The 23418-nt window shown below is 40.1% G+C and overlaps 1 protein-coding gene across 1 annotated transcript in view; it reads right to left on the reverse strand.

Moving 5' to 3' along the window:
- Positions 1-1771: 1771 nt before the first annotated feature.
- Positions 1772-23418, reverse strand: part of LOC126174991 (BTB/POZ domain-containing protein KCTD9) — a 32987-nt gene continuing 11340 nt past the window's right edge. Inside the window, exons 6-8 of the mRNA XM_049921473.1 lie at positions 19493-19688; positions 19178-19311; positions 1772-3244 (exon numbers count right to left, since the gene is read on the reverse strand). Coding sequence (XP_049777430.1) covers positions 3128-3244; positions 19178-19311; positions 19493-19688 — 447 coding nt within the window. The 3' untranslated portion in view covers positions 1772-3127. The remainder of the gene's footprint in view (positions 3245-19177; positions 19312-19492; positions 19689-23418) is intronic.

Below are 23418 nucleotides of genomic sequence, written 5' to 3' on the forward strand. Positions count from 1 at the left end.
TTGTGATCGACAAGCTTTCGTGGTTCCTTCAAGGGTTGAAGGGGAAGGGTGAAGGAAAAGGACTGGAGAGGTCTAGGAAAAGAGGTAGATTTTGGGAAAGTCGCCCAGAACCGTGGGTGGGGAGAGGAAAGACTGATTGTTGGGGACTGCATCGGGCGAGATTTGAAAACCTGAGAGCTTAAAGTGGAAGACAGGGTAATATTCAAAACAAAGATTACTACTAAGATATCAAAAATGAGTTAATAACAGCGAGAAGCTTGAAGTGTGTTGTACATAACAGAGGTGAGAGGTGGGAGGTGGGAGGGGGCAGTGAAAAAGACAGGAAAGACAATGAAAGATGTATAAAACTAAAACAGAGTGAAGCAAAGAGTAGTTACAGTAAATAAAAGTTGAGACGGAAGAAATTAACGTAAATTAAGGCCAGGTGGGTGTCAAGAACCAAGGACATGTTGTAGTGCTAGTTCCCACCTGCAGAGTTATGAGAAACTGATGTCTTGGGGAAGAAAGTATATGTTTTGCCAGTTACAGAGCTATTATAGGTGGTGGTAGGAGGGCAAATCTTGCAGAGGGGAAGGTCACAGGGGTAGCAGCCATAGCTTATGGAGATGGGTGCAGAAGCAGCATAGGGTCTGACAAGAAAACTGCAGAGATTGGGAGGGTGACAAAGCTATTCTAGTGCAGTGTGCAAAAGCTTAACCTAGAAAGAGGTTTTTGAATTTATTTGACCTTAAAAATTTTCCAAAACATGTATAATACAAAAAATTGTAGCAGATTTCAGATGTTCATGGCTTAACCAAAAAAAGTGTCATCCAAAATTACTTCCCCCCCCCCTCCCCCTCCCCCAACCAGCAGTGTAGTTAAACAATGTTGTAATGTAGTGTATACCTAAATGGATCTACTTGTAGTGGTTCATTTTCTATTGTTGTATTTTCTGCAACTGTTAGGAATTATTCATTTAATTTAATACCCAATTATTTGAATTTAAGGCCACTTGTCTCATCAGTCACCAGGGAGATGAATATAAGGTTTTTTTCTCTCTCACAGGCTGCTTTTATATTATGCCTAATAATTCTCCAAAATGCTTTGCTCTTCAATTTTTTTACAGGCGTAGTACACAATTTTTTCCTTTTTTTTATAATTCACAAGACTTTTGCAGCACTTTTAGCAGTGTATTTAAGCCTTGATTAGAGCTAGTCTTCCCTCTTCCTGCCAAAAGATACTTTCAATCTGGACATTGGTAACCCTCTCTCAGTTTCAACTGTACAATATTTGAGTATCCACAGCACTTTTACCTCTTGCTGCCTTACTTCTCTGTCTATCTTGTATCCCCTAATATCTTAACAGATGGGTCCCCCCCCCCCCCCCCTCATCCTGGGGTCCAAGTGACCTCCCTTCTACTCCAGCCTTTGCCAATTCATCTCTTTCCTTCCTGAGGAAGGAGATAATTGTTTCAAAAGGTAGAAATTTCCCCCCCTAGCTTTGTGTTTGGCCATCATCAGTACTCTTATATTTCGCCCTTTAAAGTTAAGTTTCTGGCGAACCATTTGTTTCATAACTTTAGTTTCCTCAAGAGAGTTTTCCTTTTTGTGATACAAACTTGAGTTATAGAAAAGAGTGTACTGACTAACAACTGACCGATGAAGAAAAGGGAGCACATGACCCACAGTCAAAAGGGGGCCTATTATTATACTATAAAAAACTGAAAGCAGTGAAAGAATTCCTGTTCAAATACTTATGGTGAAGAATGTCAGGAAAAGTACTACCAATAAAGATTTGTCCACATGGCAAATGACATTTATTTGCTCTATCAAACATAACTAAACATAACTACTTCACCTAAATTGCAGTCCTGATGTACTGAATCATGTATATATAAACTGTGGCATAGGAACAGATATGTCAAGTACAAATGAGGAGCTCAGTCACGTAGATCCTCAGCAGTTAGCCTGATATTTTGACCAAATTCACTTGCAAACAAATTACTGAGTAAAATATAAATAAGAGGAACTGCCACTTACGAAAATTGTTTAACAAGGTTTGTGTTATTAAAAACAGCCTACTGAAAGAACAATCTCAGTATCGTTATATTTGCAACAAAACATATGCACAGAATTTTCTATTGACATTTTTGAAAAGCAGGTGTCAATCTTACATCAGGGATTTCAGATTAGTCTTCACAAAGTCCTATTTTCGTTAACAGGATCTGGATGTCGACTATTGAGGGATGCATATTCACACTCATTTAACACGCATACCTAATAAGATTCTGATATGCTACGAAGTATCTTTCAATATTTTTCCTACTTTTAAGCTGTTATTACAATAGTTATTTAGATGGCTTTGGCATTTAAACACTAATAATTTAATCAAAATACAAAAATCAGATTCTATAAGATATACACTATATTGCACTGAACATATATAAGAAAGCATATACAAAACAGCATATTCAGAAGACGGAAACAACTGGAGTATTCAGTGTGACAGCATTAAAAATAAGTGACTGGGGATTATTAAGATACCATAATTGTGTCACTTATTCACAGCCACCAGTATAATCAGACCCGCAAAACTATCACATTAGATAGGGAAGAATTAACTGTAAGTAACTGCATATTTGTATATGCTTCTTACATAATGAGATCATGCTCTTATTAGCATGATATATGAACACATGTTTCAGTATATAACAAGAAATCAAATTCCTTGTATATTCAGACTCTAAAAATAATATTATATATCAGCTTGTACTATTTAATAATGCATTTGCAGCTAGTTGTAAAAAATGGTAACAAAATTTGGTGACACTTCCTTCATAATGCATACTCTGCATTACAGTTACACTGTACAATTTTCTTTCACTCTGAGGCCACTAAATATTAAAATATTTACAAATAAATATCTCCAGTGATAACATTAAAATGTTTCTCCTGTACAAAGGTTGCAATTTCAAAAGTAAATACACACTATCTATTAACATCTTTCAACAAATATACAATTATACAAAAAAACTTAACAAAGATGCTCATGCCTCTGGAAAAGTAATCATATTATACAACTGACTGCACACTTGTTTCCACTGTTACACGTTAATATTTTTCCACTACAATAACAGCACAGTGATGCTCTAGCGTATAGTTTGTGACATATGTAATGGTGTTAACATAAGCTCAAAGGCTGCATCCTTCAAATTTGCTCCCCGCAAATTAGCTTCATGGAGATCACTTCCAGAGAGGTCACAGTTCTGTATGGACAAAGAAAAACACAATGTTGACAACATTTTCATACCCTTGAGTACTCAAACTGCAAAAAGAATGTGTACTCAGTGTACACATTCATCGGGAACTCTCTACAATATGCAATGAGTGTCAGAAAATATGAACTTCCAAGAACCATTTATTGAAGTCCTTTCAAAGGGTTAAGATACATTGGACTGTCATGTTTTATTTGTAAGTAGATGGTGGAAGGACTAAATGATCATCTGTTCACAATAAAAATCATTAAATTTTAACTGTTGGCAGCCACCTGAAGTGAAGTTTTAATTGTAACTGTCTGATGTTAGGGTGAGTGGGCCTATCACAGATGACTAAATGAACTTTGGTTCTTAACATTACAGTAATATTCAGCATTTGCAGTTACTCACCACGTTTGTTCAGAATCTCTGGTAAACAAAAACAAACTGTTCTACATTTTATACAATGCAACACTAGTTTTTTCCCCTACTTCATACAAATGACCATGCCCTTTAACTTACTACTAGCCTATTTTCCCCCAAATAGTGACATACTGTTGAATGAGAATTTCCTACTTGCTTTGTTTCTCTGTAATAAGACAAATATCCTGATTTTTAATTCTATTTTCTCTTCATTTTTTCACCACACACATGATAAACTACTGATGTAACTCTTCTTCCAACTCCACTAACCTATCTTTGAATCTTAAAGATTTGTAATTTACTATGTCCAAATAAGAAGTAGTGGAGGTAGTTGAGATTCTAAAAACAAATTACTTCACGTAGTAGGGAGGTGTAGGTTCAGAAAAACTGTGCACCACCACCGCCCTAATCCCAGCACCCAAATTACCCTAGCCCACAACTATCAATATTCTTTCACCTAAGCCTGATTAATGATTTTCAGGAACTCTCATGTGTCAGTAGGGACCCTGACCACCGTACTCACAATTTATTAGCCTGCCACGGTCCTATTGTTTTAAGAGAAAACTTCTAGTCTCATTAGAATGAATAAAAGCTACTTATTCTACTTCCAATAAACTGTATTTACTGATTACCAGGAGCCTATGCAAAACTTTCACACTTTTGTAGTTTTAAACGACAGTATCTGGAATAAGTGTGGTAGTTGAGATAAGGGTAGTTGTGTGAATGAGAACATCTTTGAAAATGACCGTAATATTTACACCAACCTGTTGTTGATAAAAGTTGACAATGAGCATATAAAAAAACAAAATGAAAGAATTAAAGAAATATAATTTACTGCTTATGACAATATTCGACTGTCTTCAATTGCTTGTAATGTCTAACTTTCAATGATAACATTTACATGTTGCTGAAGAGAAGTTTAATGAGAAATACAAATAAGTAAATAGATGTGAAATGTATTGGTTAGAACATAGTGTTCAGTTTTTACATGGTGTATCACCACGACCACAATAACCTAATTATTTTGAGTTTTTAATTACACTTCGTATTTGTTATATGCACATTAGCCCTTAGTCGCAATAGGTAAATCATAATTCAAGGCAACAGTGATCAATGAGTTTGTCATTCTGGAAAACATATTCATTTAGGAAGGTTAACTTGTACAATGGGCAGAGATAATGGGCTACTGCAAGTGGTCAAGGTCATCTACGACAATGCTGTATACAAATTATCCAGTTAATAAGTACTTTAAATATAAAAATGGTATATGTAATAAGATAATATGAAAAGGGAGCCTCTTATTCGTGATTAATAAGTTAGTAACATACAGGTATGAAGTTGAGCATTTATGATGCCCACTTGCCTATGACAGTTAAAAGTATCTTATGAAAAATTTTTCCACAAATAGTAAGTTTTAGCGCAAAGTTGGTATGCAATGTCAAAAGCCTGTTAAAAACTTTTCTAAAGATACATCACACATCCCCATATTATTAGCGTGTCTTGAGAAAAAGGTATGTTGACTTGAGAAATTACATATATAACTTTTGTGACTGATTTCAAAGTACAAAACTTCATTGTCAGGCAAATAGCATGGTAACTGATATTTTATACATTTGTTTGTGTATTAAGTCATCAAAATGTAGCATAATCTGGTACGGCTAAAAATGTTGCGTAATGTTGTACGGCCACACCACACATCAACACAGTCCTACCCCTGTGCGATATCTGCTCTCTCATCCTACTTCTGCATTGAAATCTCTTAGTCAGATTTTAATATGTCACGCAGATGTTTGATATCATTTTGCTGAACAGTTTCCCAAGGTTTTCCATTTCTTCTCTACCTTTTCAGTTTTTATCAATGCATATGCTTTGTTCCTTTTTTGTTTTATGAAGTCTTCACACTAACAGTCATATGAGTCCACTACTGAATCTACTATGTTATTATGGACCAGGAATACCACTCTGAATTAAGAGATAATCTTCATTACTCTTTTTCCAGGAAGTATTTTGCAATGACAATGTCCTCCTAATTGAACTGGAACCAGATGAGTATTCTAAAGTTCTTGAAAAGCTGTTATTAAGATTTTATTTAAGGTTTTTCCTTAATCTGAAGTGGCTGTGGTATAAACTGAGGGTGGTAACTAATAAACTGAAATTGATAGCTCAAGAAACTGCTCCTATTAAACAGAGAAAAAACATGCCTCGTGGCACCAAGATTGTGTGTCAAGGCAATTGAAACAATGCACAAAGCAGGGTTAAATGACGAACAGAGGAAAATGGAAAAATCCAGGGAATAACTAACAAATAGCAGCCAAACAAATAAGAATTAGATGGAATCAACAACATCAAATTCTCATATGGGCACCTGTTATGGCACCATCCTATGCCAACCAATTCATGGGCCATCTATAAGAATCTTGCCGAAACACCCAGAACCCTAAAACCCTCACCTGGTTCTGATTCATTGATGACACCTTTGCAATCTGCGTCGACGGTGAGGACGCCCTATGTACAATCCTCCAGAACATCAACAACTTCTCCCCCATTTGCTTCACCTGTTCCTACTCAACCCAACAAGCCACCTTCCTAGATGTTGACCACCATGTCAAAGATGGCTACATCAGTACCTCTGTCTATATCAAACCTACTAACCACCAGCAATACCTCCACTTCGACAGCTGCCACCCATTCCATACCAAGAAGTCCTTTCCATTCAGCATAGCCATCCATCATCATCGCATCTGCAGTGTTGAGTGGTCCCTCTTGAAATATACCTAGGGTCTCACTGAAGCCTTCACTGACCATAATTATCCTCCCAACCTAGTACAAAAACAAATCTCCTGTGTCTTATTTTTTCAGTTTCCCACCACCTCCCAAAGTCTCACCATACAGCCACAGGAGCATCCCCTCGTAACTCAGTACCATCCAACTGGACCAACTGAATTACATTCTCCACAGGGTTTCAACTACCTTTCCAGCCCACTACCCTTCCCATCCCTCCCATAGTGGAATTCTGCCATCCACCAAACCTACACAATATACTTGTCCATCCTTACACAACCCCTGCTCCCAAACCCTTACCTCATGGCCAATACACATGTAATAGACCTAGATGCAAGACCTGTCCTATACATCCTCCCACCATCACCTACTCTAGTCAAGTTACAAACATCACCTATCCCATCAAAGGCAGGGCTACCTGTGAAACCAGTCATGATCTAAAAGTTAAGGTGAAACCACTGTGCTGCATTCCTGTGGGCATGACAACCAGCAAGCTGTATAACTGCATAAATGGCCACCGACAAACTGTGTCCAAAAAAACAAGTAGAGCACTCTGTTGCTGAGCACACTGCCCAACAAGACATCATTCATTTCAATAACTGTTTCACAGCTTGTACCATATGGATCCTTCCCATCTACACCACCTTTTCTGAATTGTGCAGATGGGAACTTCACCTGCAATATATGCTACATTTCCGTAACCCTCCTGGCTTCAACCTTCGTTAGTATTTGTCCTCACCCATCCAGCCCCTTCCCTGTTCTCATTCTAGCCCTACACAGCCCTCATTCCACCATTGCACCAAGTCTTTTTAGTTCTTTCAACTAATTCACACCCCACCACCCCCTCCCCACCTCTCTCTTGCCCTCCATCTAACCTGCAGCACTTCACTGTCTGCCCCCCCCTTCCCTACTATCCCACCCCCTCCCTGCCCCATCCTCCTCCTTAACCACATCCAGTCGCCACTCCCAACGTGCACTAGTGCTGCGGATCACAGTGTGGCCTTAGTTGCCTGAGACTGCAGTCGTGTGTGTGTGTGTGTGTGTGTGTGTGTGTGTGTGTGTGTGTGTGTGTGTGTGTGTGTGTCACCTATTTTTGACGAAGGTCTTATTGGCCAAAAGCTTTATTTGTGACAGTCTTTTTGCTGTGCCTATCTGCAACCCAGCATCTCCGCTATATGCTGAGCAGCAATTTTCATTTTCATAACTTTGTTACATTCCATCCTAGATTTTCCATTGTCAAATTCTCATAGTTTTAGACTAGGCACTGAATCAGCATAAAACAAGAGACTATCACAAAAATTTACATATTATAAGTCTCAAACTCCATCTATGCCTGTGATGAGAAGTGAAAATTGCTAAATGCTTCAAAATATTACTCAACTGCAAACAGTATCTACACTCTGACCCTAAGCCAAGAAACAAAGACACCACTATACACTAGTCTCACTAATCCAGCCATTCCTTGTACATATGGGTGCCAGATTATTAAGTGTCTGAATATGTTTTAAACACAGGGGATATACTTTATTAAATTGAAAGATACACGACTCCCATTTGTGTTACAACAGACCAATAATGTTACATGCTGTTTCTGTAGCTTATACCCACAAGTTCCCTTCTCATTTTGGCAGCTAGTGTTTCTGAAGGCAGCACCTTGTCTGGTTTCATCAGCATTGTACAAAACATCAGCAGTTCAATCTTGTGTCTGTATTATCTTCTGGACCTTGTTCACAAAATCACCTACATCTTTTTCAGTAACTGAGTTACATTCCCCAGTAACTGTCAGTTGCTGATCATCATATTGTCTTTTCCATTTTGACAGCCAAGCCTTGCTCGGTGAAACATTACTACTGCTAAATGCAGCTGCTTTTTTTTCCTTTATGCCTGGGCCACTGATTGCAATTGCTTTACTGCTTTGTTGTATCAACCATCTCAAAACAACTATGTCTAGTTCTTCATCCTCACTCCTTCCCATAACCTTTCCATCATTATCCATTTGGGTTGCATTCTATCTAACTTCTTTCTTTTATGTGTCATAAATAGTTGCTTGTCCAACACTGTATTTGGCAGTAATGACTTTCTGTGAAGAACCTCTGTTCAATTTACCTAAAATTTTAAGTCTCTGCTTGAACTGTGACATAACATGTTTCCCTTTTAGAAGACATGATACTGAACTGTAAAGAATTTCCACAATTTCAAATATGTATAGCATTGTTTAACCCTTTCCACTCCAATGTCGAATGCTACTCCACATCGCGAAATTTGTTTTCCGCCTCCGATGTCGAGCCTCATTCCACGCGACTTTTCGAAGGTCTCAGACGTAATTTGAGTCTACTAGGCATTATTGCTGCAATGTGCTGCCATCTAGGGGAACCAGTGTTAACTCCGTGTCGAACAGTAGCAGCTGTGTTAAGTCAAAGATTGTAATTATTACATTCAAGTCCATGCGCTCGAAATGGCTAGTTCTTCACGTACAGTCCTGTCTGAGGAAGAGATTTTAGATCTTTTAGAACGATCTCTAAGTGAAAACGAGATTGAAAATGATTTTGATTATGATAGTGATTCATTTCAAAACAATTCGTGTGACAATGACGAAGAAAACAGTGACAATGTGCATGTTTCTAGTGATTCAGCAGAGGATTCGTGGCGAATGTGGAACAACACTGACACTGACTCCACAGATTTTCCTTTTGACGAATCAAAGTGTGGTTTTATAACAGAAAGTAGTTCTGTTCCATCATCGCCCGTCTGATTCTTTCAATTAATTTTTACAGATAGCCTATTTCAACAAACAGCAGCAGATGAAACGAATAGGTATGCTACATCAAAAATACGTAAAGTGACACCACTTCCACAACATTCTGCATGGTGTAACTGGAGAAATGTTACCATGGAAGAAATGAAACACTTCCATGTTGTGCTACTGAATATGGCATTACAAAAGTGTAAGAACTTGCAGGACTGTTTTCAAGAGAATAGTTACAATCATCCAACTTCTTTCCAGACTGTTTTAGTCACCGACGATTTATGCAAATTTTCTGGGCCCTTCATGTTTCTAATCCGACAGTGCTACACATGTCAACAGTCATGTTCAGTCACGTCTGAGTAAAGTGACAAATGTACTGAATTACTTGTCTGGCACGTTTCTCGAAATTTATCGACCATATCGGTATTTAGCTGCTGATGAATCTACAGTATCATTCAAGGGCCGTATATTATTCAAAATGTACAATCCTCAAACACCAACAAAATGGAGACTCAGAGTTTATGTAATTTTGGATTCATCAAATGGTTATTCTGTAGTTTGATACCCTATTTTGGCGCTGTAACAACTGAGTCATTGATTTGTCCACACTTGAATTTTTCTGAGAGAATAGTTCTTCAGCTGCTAGCTAATATCATAAATGCGACAGGGCAATCAGGGTATCATTTGTACACTGACCGTTTTTATACAAGTGTTGCATTAGCTGATGAGCTGTTTAAACAGAACATGCATCTCACAGGAACAATTCAGGCCAATCGCAAAAACCTTCCAGGTGCAATCAAGAAAGGAGCTCTGCGTCTAAGGAACCATGAAATAAAATGCCTCCGCAACAACAAAATGATGGTTCTGGCATGGCAAGATAAACGAACAGTTCTCATGCTTTCTACAAAAGCCAATAACTCAGTGTCACTTATAGAAAGGAGAAACAGAAAGGAAAGGGAAGAAATAAAGAAACCAAATGTGATTATTGATTATACTTCAAAGATGGGTGCAGTTGATTGATCTGACCATTTTATTTCCAGTTACGGTTTTCTAATGAAAAGTCTCAAGTGGTGGCGAAAACTATACTTCTGGCTGTTGGAGGTAGGACTTGTAAACAGCTATTTACTATACAAGAACCACTGTGAGAAAAACAACTTGACAATACTGTCTCACAAAGCATTCCGTAAAAGTGTTATAAGAGTATTAGTTGCCGAAGAAAGAACTCGGGGACAGAAACGAGGACGTCGTTCAACTTCTCATGACGAGGTACACTTGAATGGAAAGTTGCACATTATCAACAAGCTTCCTGAGAACAAGCATAAGGATTGTACAGTGTGCTCAGACAGAAAAAAGGAAAGTGGCAAGCGTGAAACAGTGTATTACTGCGAAACATGCTAACAATACCCAGCTCTCCACCCTGAAGAGTGTTTCAAAAAATACCACACAATGGAAAGTTTTGTACCGTAAAAGCTTATGTAAATATATGAATGAAAGCACACATTTTGTTTTAATGTATACCCCAATTGTTGGCCAGCGGCCACATTGTTTCCACAAAGAGATCCGCTCAAATTTCTGCAGTGCACTGCCATCCTGGCGGCGGCAATTTGAGTAAGAGCGCGCGGAGCCGCCCTGTGTCTGCCTTACGGAGTGCAAAGGGTTAATACTGTAATTCTCTAAAAACATATTTGCACATGATAAATGCTCATTGAATGCCACTTCAGATGTAGGTCAGTTTTTTGAGAGGTCAGACTACCGAAGGCTGGAATGAGTTTAGTGTATATAATAACACTAACATCAATTTACAATAAAGTAATCAAAGCAGTTCACTTGCTCACTAATCGGATCAAAATAATTATCAGAGGCTATCCCTACATTCTATCTGATCCAATGTTATTCACAGAATTCAGGAACAAATTTATCTGGATCAATACTGTTTCAGAATAACAAGAGTGGGTTTCATCAACTTGCATGAAATTTTCTGTCTTCACAATCACAAAACACCAGAGTTCAAACAAGCACCTAGTAATAAGTTTTGTTGATTTCAAAAAAAGCATTTGGCAGTACCAATGGGAATCATTTCTGAAAGCCCTTCAGGAGCTTGGTGTGTACCAAAAACCTGTAAATCTCATTGGAATCACACCAAAGATGATTATACCAGGAATTAAATTTACAGGTCAATTGTCTGAATCATTTCTTTCCCAAACTGAGCTTCATCCGGGTGATGGACTCACAAACAATTGTACTGTGTATTGGAAAAAGACATGGAAGAAGGGAAAAACTTGTCAACCAAACATCAAGATTAGTAGAAGTATAAAATGTAAGCACCTTGCATTTGCAGATGATTTTGCATTACGTACAAGTAAAGTGGAAGATGCAAATCACTAGACTGAACAACTAGAAAACATAAAAGCACAACTAAGACCCAATTTCTTTCACAAAGATGTAAATCATGCCAACATTGAAGTTTGAAACTTCTGTCATCTGACTAAATAATAAAAAAAATCAGTGTTATAAGTAAGTTCATCTTTTTCCTTGCCTTGTCTCATATCATCTCTGAGTTGCCATGTTAATCTGGGTTTAGCAATCTTAGTGATAAGTGACTGAATACCCTTCCTTCAGCATGTAAGTAAGTTTAAATACCTTGGGGAACTCATGAGTGACCTCAAATGAGACAGCATCAATAAAATTAAGAACAATCAAATCGAAAAAATCACAACAAATCATTTCACCAACATATACAAAGAAAGCTCTTGAAGCAATTTATGCCAGTGTAAAACTAAAGTGAATATCAAAGCAGTAACAGGTAAACTGCAGAAACTAGAGAGAAGAATTATCAATAACAATTATGAAACAGATGTGCTCTACAATAGTTGCCTAACACAGTTAACTACCGAGTAAATGAATCATAACACACGGAATGTATTATCAGAATCCAGGCTACTCAAATAGCAACTCCGTTACTTTGTAAAAATAAAATCAAGAACAACTGGTTCAAAGTAGTCCATGAAGACTGAAAATAGTTAAACATGACAATGCAACAAATCAAAGACAAAAGGGGATTCCAAAGAGCAAAAATGAGAGACAAGTTAAAGTGGTTTTAACAAAATCAATACTCCACTACAGATAAAGAAATGACAGCTAGGTAAGAAAGAATGAGAAAGTTTTGAGAACAGGGTACATGCAAACAAAATAAGCAAATCTAGAAGACAGGGTGTATCAAAAGGTATGTTACCAGGCACGGTAGCTGCTAGATAGATTGTTACCGTGTGGGCAGATTGTGCTAATGGACTTACATAGATTGTGCTAATGGACTTACATACTAAAAACATTTCATTTGCATGCTACCACCTCAAAGCAGAGGAGGCAATACTTAGTTTGGACAACACAAGCTGTGCAAGGAGTAAAGGAGACAATGTTCATAAATTAAACTCTAATGGTGTCAATGCCCAGTGAGCAAGCAGGCCATGCTATTGGAACCCCACATCTGATCAATCTGTTGTCAAAGGTGTCACTGAAGTGGCCACATTTTCTAAGTTTACTGGAGCCATTTAAATCTCCTTCTTTATTCCTTGCATAAATTGTTTTGTTAGAACTGCCTACATACTCTTCCATATTTCAGATACGCTAGCACGCAAACGTAACATTTTCAAATATACGTATATTGGCAGATTATGTGCACACGGTACTTCTCTACCAGTCATCACACCTTGCAACATACCTTTTGATATACTCTGTGTATGTAGAGATTAAAGTGCTCCACTGTAACTATACTATACAATTAGCAAGACTAAAATAATTTATCAACAACACATTGAAAAGAAAATTAGCAGTATTAACAGCAAATACATAGCATCAGTTGGGTTTTTGTAAGTAAGTTAGTAGGATACACTGACTGGATGGACAGCATAATGAACAAAAGAATCAAAAGTTCTAAAATGCTTTTGGGAAACTGGTATACCTGCCTAATATTGTGTAGGGCCCCTTCGAGCACCATTAGTGCCGCAACACGATATGACATGGACTCTACAAATGTATGGAGTAGTGCTGGAGGGAATTAACACCACAAATCCTGCAGGGCTGTCCATAAATCCCTAAGCATACGAGGGGGTGGTGATCCCTTCTGAACAGCACACTGCAAGGCATCCCAGATATGCTCAATTATGTTCATATCTGGGGAGTTTGGTGGCCAGAGGAAGTGTTTAAACTCAGAATAGTGTTCTCGGAGCAACTCTGTAGCAATTCTGGATGTTTGGGGTGATGCATTGTCCTGCTGGAATTGCCGAAGTCCATCTAAATGCACAATGGACATGAATGGACGCAGGTGACCAGACAGGGTACTCATGCATGTGTCACCTGTCAGAGTCATTTCTAGATGTATCAGGGGTCCCATATCACTCCAACTGCACACCACTACACCATTACGGAGCCCCCACCAGCTAGAATGGTCCCCTGCTGACATGCACGGTCCACTTTTGATAAGGTTGTGACTCCACACCCATACACATCCATCCGATTGATACAATCTGAAACGACACTCATCCAACCAGGCAACATGTTTCCAGTCATGAACAGTCCAATGTAAGTGTTGAAGGGCCCAGATGAGATGTGAAGCTTCATGCCGTGCAGTAATCACGGGTACACAAGTGGGCCTTCGGCTTCGAAAGCCCATATAGATGATGATCCATTAAATGGTTTGCATGCTGACACTTGTTGATGGCCCAGCACTGAAATTAGCAGCAATTTGCGGAAGGGTTGCACTTCTGTCATGTTTAACTATTCTCTTCAGACGTTGTCAGTCCCGTTCTTGCAGGATCTTTTTCCGGCCACAGTGATTTCGGCGATTTGATGTTTTACCAGACTCCTGATAACTCTCATGCACCGACTTTAAAACCACGTTCAAACTCACTTAAATCTTGATAACCTGCCATTACAGCACCAGTAACTGATCTAACAAATGCGTCAGAAACACTTATTCTTATATTGGCATTGCCGACCGCAGTGCTGTATTCTGCCTGTTTACATATCTTTGTATTTGAATATGGACACCTGTACCAGTTTCTTTGACACTTCAGTGTGTATATCTTCATAAGGAAGTCAAAGCAACTTACATGCAAAACAAATTTAAAGAGTTTGAAGTGTCCCTGAACTACTGTAAGTGTTAAGTGGGGTAAATCACTTTTTAATGTATTTTGTGAGCAGGGAAGCAGTCCTGGAAAGCAACAGTGCTTAATTAATACTAGCTATGGAAAACTGCTTAAAACCCAAAACACGGCAATTACATTTTCGCAGTAATCTAAGTGTATACCAAAATGACTGACTATGGGAAATGGTGGGAGATATTTGTCACAATAGGTAAGAAACACAAAATTACCAAGATATGTGAAATAAGGAAAAGGCAACCCTTCACCTAAAGCAGACACATGTGAAGCACAGAAACACGTAAAAGAAAACTGTATTCACTCTAGCTTTAGACTTCTTGCTCTCTTTCTATATAAGCACAAGGTGTGACAAAGTAATGAAACCGATGAGAAAAAATGTTGCTTACCATTTTAGTTAAGTTTAGTGTTGTCTCCTTCAAAGTAGTTCCCTTCTGACTGCACACATTTTTTCCAGCACTTCTGCCACTGATGTAAACATTTCTGGACCTCATCTTCTGTAATATCCTCCAAGACCCTCGTCACAGTTTTTTGGACATCTTGTGTTGTTTGAAAATGGTGTCATTTGACTGCCGTTTTGACTCTTGGGAATAGAAAAAAGTCTCACGAAGCGATATTTGATGAATAAGGTGCATGTGGTAGTACTGAAATTGGTTTTCAGGTTGAAAATTGCTGTACTGACAGCAGTGTGGGATGGTGCACTGTCGTGATGCAGAATCCAATTATCAGCAATGTTGACACGAACCCAAAGAATTCTTTTATGAAGTCTTTCTAAAATTTCTTTGTAGTAACATTGGTTAACTGTTTGTCCAGGAGGCACCCACTCTTTATGAACAACTCCCTTGGAGTCAAAGAAACACACAAGCATGCATTTCACCTTTGACTTTGACATCCAAGCTTTTTCTGGTCTGTGTGATCCCTTTGAGTGCCATTGTGAACTTTGGCGTTTTGTCTCTGGATTGTACTGAAAAAACCAACTTTCATCACCAGTGATAACACGGCTCAAAAACTCGAATGATTTCCGTTTGCTCTAGCAGATAAGTTGCCACATTTTTCCATGTTTCTCGCTGTTGTTGTGCGAGATTTTTGGGGACCATTTTTGCACAAATCTTTCTCATACCAAGATCTTCAGTTTCTTGATTGATGTTCAGTTCTTCTGCAATCATTTTCATTTTCACAGATAATCTTCGATCAGATCATACGAGTTCACGCACACTGTCCAAGTTGACATCCGTCCATGAGGTTAACAGTCGTCCGCTGCGGTCTTCATCTTCAACATTCGTTCTGCCTTCACTAAACATTTTACGCCAATGAAAAACTTGAGCTCTTGACATAACCTCCTCTCCAAAAGCCTTCTGAAGCTAACCATAAGCTGTCGTCGTGTTTTCACCCGATTTAATGCAAAAAGAAATGGCATACCGTTGTGCAATATTATGCAGTTCCATTTCCGTGATGAGAGACACAAACATGTGTTAACTTATTACAGCACAACTCATGACTGCGCAGTTGCATCAATGTGCCGCTTGGACTAGAAGCAGCTTCTAGATCAAGGTCAAAGATATTGTGCCTACGCAAGCCTGCAGGGTTGCCACATCTTGCAAAGAAAATCAGTCTCATTACTTTATTGTTGCACCTCGTATACACAACACCACAGACACCTGAAAGCTCATTCCCACGCTACAGCTGATTTTCGATTATTGGAAGTGGTTGCTTGGGCTGATGGTGATGGGGAGGGGGAGGGGGAGGGCAGGACACACAAAGCGCGGTGGGGGTAGCTGAATAGGGCAAGGCTGATCTTTCAACAGATGCATAGCAAGACAAAAGGAGTTCAGACAATAGAGCGTATAAAGGGTATACAGACGGGGAGAGAGGGAGAGGAGTGAGGGGTAAAGAAGAGGAAGGGGAGATGATGGTGCCAGAGGGGGAGAAAAAGAGAGTAGTGAAGAAATGGGAGGGGGGAGAGATTTGCCCACTTGGGAGGGGGGGGGGGGGGGGTAGATGATGAGTGGTGGGAAAAGGCGGCATACAATTTGTATAGGGACATTGTACAAAAGAGGGAAGGGAACCGGCGCGATAAGGCAGTGGGAAACAGGTTAGTGGAAGTTCAGGCCAGGGGGTTGTGAGAGCACAGATTATACTGGAAAGTCAATGTCCACCTGTGTAGTTCAGAGAAACTATTGCTGGACGGGAGAATCCAAATGACTTGCATAGTGAAAAAGCTGTTGCAGTCACCAATGCTGTTATGCAGAGCAGGTTCAGCAACTGGATGGTCAAGTTTGCGGTCTGCCACTGTTCGGCAGTGACCAATCATCTGAGGAGACAGTTGTTTATCACGCCCACATAGAATGCTGCACAGTAACTTTAGTTAAATGGTATATAACATGGCTGCTTTCACAAATGATCCTGCCTTTTGTACGGTAGGAAATGCCTGTCACTGGATGGTTGTAGGAGGTGGTGGGTGTGTATATGGGACAAGTACCTGGGCCAACCGCAAGAGAGTGAATGACTCATGGAATGCATGATTGGAAAAGGGATGGACAAGGATACTCTGTAAGCTGGGTGGGAGGCGAGACACTACTTTAGGTGATGGGGGTCAGATTCTAGGTACAATTTCCCCTCATCTCAGGTCACAGCAAGAGGTAATTGAAGCTCTGATGGAGAATATGTTTGAGCTTTTCAAGGCCAGGGTAATAATACTTTCTGATCAGAGAAGGTTTACTGGTATCAGAGGAGGAGATAGCACGGGTGACATGTTTATGAATGAGCTGAATATATAATGTCTGCCAAATACGATGTTGTCAGTCAAATGCTTTGGTAATGTTATTGGTATATTTCAACACCACTTGCTTTCCACTGCAGATGTGGCATCCACAAGTGACAATACTGTAAAGGTGAAACTTTGGCATGGAATGGGTGGCAACTGTCAAAGTGGAAGTGCTGTCAGTGGCTGGTGTGTTTGATATCAACAATCTATCCATGAAACCACCTGAAAGGTGGAGATCAAAATCTAGGAAGAGCTGTTGATTGAGCTTGTTGAGTTGAGAAGGGCCAGATGAAGTGGATTTGGGATTAAGTGTTGAGATTATGGAGGAAAAAGCAAAGATTGTCCTTGCCATGAATACAGATCTTGAAAATGTCAGCAATGAATCTGAACCCAACAAGAGGTTTTAGGTGTTGACTGGACAGGTAGGATTTCTCCAAATGGCTCGTAATTAAGTTTGGCTAGGATGATGCCATGTGGGTACTCATATAGTGTTCTACCATCCATCCTATCTGATGTCCAACCATATTCTACTGTTCACTCACATGAACATCCATTGCCAAACTGACAAACTGCAATTTGACTAACATTCTGAGCAGCACAACATTAATGAGTTCTAACAGCAGCTTCACTATGCGAGCCATTTGGATACTCTCTTCCAGCAATAGTTTCTCTGAACTACACAGGCGAGACTTTTCTTTTAACATACCCTGTGGTCCCACAATCTCCCTTGCCTAAACCTCTGTTAACCTGTTTCCTACTGCCTCATTTGAGCTATTCCCTTTTCTCTTCTGTCCACAGTGCAGCTCCCTGTGAGATCTTGTGCTGCCTTCTCACAAAATTCTAACTCGCACTCCTCTCCAAGCCCCCCCCCCCCCTCATGTGAGCACTCTCTCTCTCTCTCTCTCTCTCTCTCTCTCTCTCTCTCTCTGTAACCCCCTTCTCTCTCCCACCCCCATCACCCTCTATCTCCTCCTGGTCTTCCCCTCGAGCCCTTCTCTCTATTTCACTTGTATGGTCTATCCTCTGAACTTTTTTTCATCTTGCTGTGCAGCTGCCGAGTCATCAGTTGAAAGACATGCCTCACTCTATCCAACTACTCCTTTCTTACCTCATGCAGCCATCCATATCCCCTTCACACCTCCATCAGCCCAACCAACAACTTTCAATAATCAGTCAGTCTCACCACAGCCATCGACATCCAAGTTTGGGTGTATGTGATTGTGTGTGTGAATGTGCATACTTTTACTAGAGAAAGAGCAAGAATTCGAAAGCTAGTGTGAATGTTTTCTGTGTTCCACATGTCAGTATGCTGTGAGAGTGGTTGCCTTTCACTTACATTATGCATTATTATGGCCAAGAATTTTATTAATCTGCCAACACACACACACACACACACACACACACACACACACACACACACACACACACACAAATCTTCTATTGACCACCTTATTGAATCCCTGTCATATTCTAGAGAAGTTCCACCTGAGTAGCCCCTCCCTTAACCATCATACACAAGAGATTTTAAAAAAATAAAAAAGGTGGCTAGTGTACAGGGCACATACATCTCCAAAAGGTTAGTAAAAGTGAGTCACGAAACTACCATACCATATATCATTGATATCTGTGGAATCTCAAAACACATTCTGCACTCAAATACAATGAGGCATTTTGGAAATAATGACCTCCAACATTCCAACCACAATGGATTTCAGAAATCAGTTGTGCAAAGCCCAGCAAACTCTCATTTTTCTCACACAATATCCTGAAAGCTTTGGTCCAATGCAATCACTTGAACTCAGTATTTCTTGCCATTTTTATTTTATATTAGCAACTCGTTACAGCTTCGCACAGGTAGCACTGTGTAGCTACAGCTGGGTGCCACTGCTTCCTCATGAATCAGTCTATCTACCAGTGAAAACCACATCAAAATCCCTACAGTAGTTCCTTAAAGTGGCCTGAACATACAGACAGGAACTGTGTTGGGGGGGCTTCAATTTATGTGTGTATATTACTGTGTGTGCATGCATGTGCCAAAGTGACAGTGCATATCATAATGTCTATTGTGTACCAACCTCTAGATCAGCTCCAGCAAGCACAGCAGCTCGTAAATCACAGTTTTGTAGATTGGCATTTTTTAAGGTGGCCACTCTCAGGTTTACACCAGCCATATTACTACCCTCTAGGATGGCTCCTTTTAGATTGACTCCTGGAAAGATTGAAAAAATGAAGAAAACAAAATATATCAATTACCTCAAGGCATTTTTGTCAAGCAATTTACAATCTTCATAAAGCAGAAAGACGGTGTGTCACTAATTGTCAATGTTATGTTGCTGTGATTAAAGGAAACTGGAATTTATATTCATAGGCAATATGTGAACATGACTTGCCCTCCATGTTGGCTCTGCTTCCAGCAGGGTCCTCAAAATTACATCCACGAAGACTTGCTCCCTCCAAATGGGCACACAGCATTTTGACACCAAGCAACTGAGCACCATCTAACTGAGCATGGCTGAGGTCTGCCCTCTCCATGCTACACCAGCTCAAATTTGCACCCAGCATCCGACAACCATGGAGGCATGCATACTATGGATGTAAGAACATTAAAATTACACTGATTACAAACATTTCTTTAAATAAGCTATAGGAATGATTAAAGTCTTCGGAAACACTTTTCCTTTCCCAGACACAGTATTTTAACTACAAAGCCATCGATCACACTTCGCAAATTTAGAAAGTCACATGCCAACAACATTTGGCATTGTGCTATTATAGACTTTCCCCAACTCTCATTTACAACTTAAGTTTCTATTGATCTTATAGCTACATGCTACTCTGATAATATATATTCTAACAACAACCAAATAAAATAACTCATTTCTTAAAATTCTGTGAAGATATAATATTACAGCACAAAAATGTTCAGGATTATTTTATTATGACAATTTCTATGTAAACATCTCTATTCATTACTATGTAAACATCTCTTCATTATGTAAGTCCATATTCTCACTCAGTTTCATGCACTGCTGCGATTGATCAATTGAAAGCATTAGATGTCCTTTTCCTAGCTCTTTTTTCAATTATCTCGTTAACAAAATTACTCAATTTGGGAACTGGTATATATGAATTTCATGATTTCCTGTAGTTTCTTCCATAAAAAGTTAATTCCAACAGCAGCCAGGCAAAATCAGTAATTTTAGTGCCCATCTGAACACATACTAATCTAGTTTCATCATGCAAAGTCTCAGCTGGTGATAAACTCTGTTACAAAGATCACATCATCAGCTCAAATGTGCACACACAAATACACGTGAAAAAGTACCACTTCTAATGATAGTGGATGATGTTCACTTAATAGCTTGTATGGACCTACACTAACATGCCCAAAAGGCAACAACGCTGTAGTCACAAAACATGCATGCAGCACTTACATCACATCCCTGTAGTATTAGGGCGCAGTAATAATCTACACAGCAGAATCCAAAACTTACTCTCATTTGTTTTCTTTCTCTGTCATTTATGCTTCCTGTATATGCATTACTCACACAGTGCTGTACAATTTAAAGTTCTGCTGTCTCGACAACCAAACAAGCTAAAGTCACTTACGTATGATGAATGAAAATGTCAATAATTCGAAGTGCCATTCTTACACAAAATACATTTTCATTGTTATTGTGTTCTTGGTGCTCTGTTTCATGTCTGTAGACTTGTTCCATATGTCAGATCACAAAGAACATTTTTAAAACACTCACTGCCAGAGTGCACATGCTCTTTGTGTCCAGTAGCAAGTTCCAAGAGTTATATGTTAAGGTCTCCTACGTTTAGTTTTGGGGTAATCAGAAAGCATGTACGCTTTTGTTTGTGTCAACAAAACATCTTTGAAATGGAAACAGAAAATTTGAGCAGCACAAACAATAAAGAAGTTGGAGAAGTTAACTGAGAAAACAACGTGAGTCGGGAAAATATTATAAAAGAGTTCTTCCTCAACAGTATAGGGAGTCCTGCTGTAAATTTTTCAACATCTGATCTGAAGAATGGAATGACATCCACAATCCCAACAGGTGATGCCGGAAGTACAGTGGGACGACATATGGCTGAACTTCCAGCACTTATAGCACCACATCAGGGAAGGGATATGGTTTTACATCGCAGCAGTAGACCATCACCTTGACTTTCTCGGGTAATGTGTCACCCTCAAAGGCCAAGATGAAGGCACCGGTGGCAACCTGATTATCCCTCAGAACCCGGTGGACGCACCAGATGAAATGGACACCTCGCCGCTCTAAATTGGCGCACAGCTCATCATCAGACTGCAAAAGAAGGTCCCTGTGAATATGATACCCTGGATCATATTTAAGCTCTTATGGGGTGTGATGGAAACAAACATCCTCAGCTTGTCACAACCTAGTAGTGCCTGTGTCTGGGCAGAGGCGGCTATTTTGATCAAGACTGACTCTGACCACATTTTGGACATGCCCTCCACTTCCTCAAACTTGCCCTCTGAATGCTCCACAAAAAACTGAGGTTTCTTTGACAAGAAAGATTCCCCATCAACTCTTGTACATACGAGGTACCGAGGTGAATAAACTTTGCTGCCATCTTTAGCCTGGCGTTCCTCCCATGGTGTGGCCAGGGGGAGAATGATTTGGGGTCGTATTTCTTAGCATTGAAGTTAGACCTTGACTGCTTAGAGACAACCAGCAAGAGATGACGTACTACATTTCATGGCATATCATCCGCCCTGATGCCACCCACTCAGACCAGGGGTCCTCCCCACAGGCGCCACCCTGCTGCAGCAAAGGCCACCTGGCAGGATGACCATTGCCTGGAGTCCCGATGCCCCAGGGTGACAGTCATCTTCTCCTTGGCATACGTGGGGAGTTAACGGCGCAAGCGTCAGCAGAGCAATCTGTATGTGGTCATGGGGTACAACCAACAGGGTACATGGCGGCCCCACCACAATGGACTGGCTACCGTGCCGGATATCAGGTGCAAACGAGCTAAGAAGTCCATTATCATTCCCAGCGTGAAAGTGATACTGCACAGAGGAAGGAGGAAAAGGCACCCAGGAGGGTGACATCGCCCAACAGCCGGAGAATAAGCGGCAGCGCAGATCCACGTCAACAACGGATGCGAGAGGTCTCAGCGCATGATGGACACTATGGACCATGTAAGGCACCCTTCCCCAATTGCCTCGCTCTTCAGGAAAATTTTGAAAAATGGAGGTCAAACCCTACTGGGGATCATCACATTAAGGCTGAAGTGCTGAAATGTGAGAGACAGCTTTTAGTGGCCTCTTACGACAAGCGGGAATACCTCGGGCCTATTCTAACCCCCAGACCCAAAGGGGACAACTGTATAAGAAACAGAAGCAAATACTGAATATTTTTTTCCTTGAATTAAATTTTATTTTCACTAGTAAAGATTTAGAAGATATGAGAAACTGTTTTGCAGAAATAAAAATTAGTGTCTCAGTTCTCTTATTGGCATTAGAACCAGTCACTTCCTTGGTGAGGCACATAGAATGTTTTTAACAAATTATTTATTTTCTAGGTAGTCTCATTAAGAGTTATGAAATGACCAGTATAATTCTGTCATATCAGAATGCTTTCTCAATTATTTTTTTTGGAAACAAGTAAGTTATGTACAGACACACTTATCTTGATTCTCATGACACGTGTGAGATTTTAAGTACTTTAGGATTCAAGGAGACCACTCACTGACATACAGACCTGTTTTGGTCATCAATAGGCACACAAGGAGGCGGCTTTCAGAGTTATCCACAAACAAGCTAGAGTAAAATGTGTGCGCAGTCATGCTCCTACCCCAACGTGGTGCCTGCTAGACCAACAATGCCATCGATATTTTGCAGGAAGTGGACTGATTGTGGTAGTAGTAGTGTCAGACGGGGTGGATAGGGGGAGGGGGAGGCAGGGAGAGCGAACAGGGCGTGGGTGGCTCGGAGGGAGGGGAGATGGTCGGTTTGCCTTCCACAAATGCAGGAGGGAGCGGTGGCAGGTATACAGGTTGATACAATTTTAGCAGCCAATGGGACGTGGCACACGCTGAAGGTGATGAAAATTGGAAGGGGGTGACAGAACAAAGGAAGAGCAAATTGTTGGGTGGAGGATGTGGGACAGAGGGTTACCTGAGACTGGGGCGAGGACGACCATGGGAGCCAAGTGTACGTTGTAAGAACAACTTTTCATCTGCGTAGTTCAGAAGAGCTGGTGGTGGTCCTGGGTTGTGAAGCAGCCTTTGAAATTTAACATGTTGTGCTCAGCTGCATGTTGTGTCACCAAGTGGTCAACTT

Source organism: Schistocerca cancellata, chromosome 3, assembly GCF_023864275.1.
Source record: "Schistocerca cancellata isolate TAMUIC-IGC-003103 chromosome 3, iqSchCanc2.1, whole genome shotgun sequence".
NCBI lineage: Eukaryota > Metazoa > Arthropoda > Insecta > Orthoptera > Acrididae > Schistocerca > Schistocerca cancellata.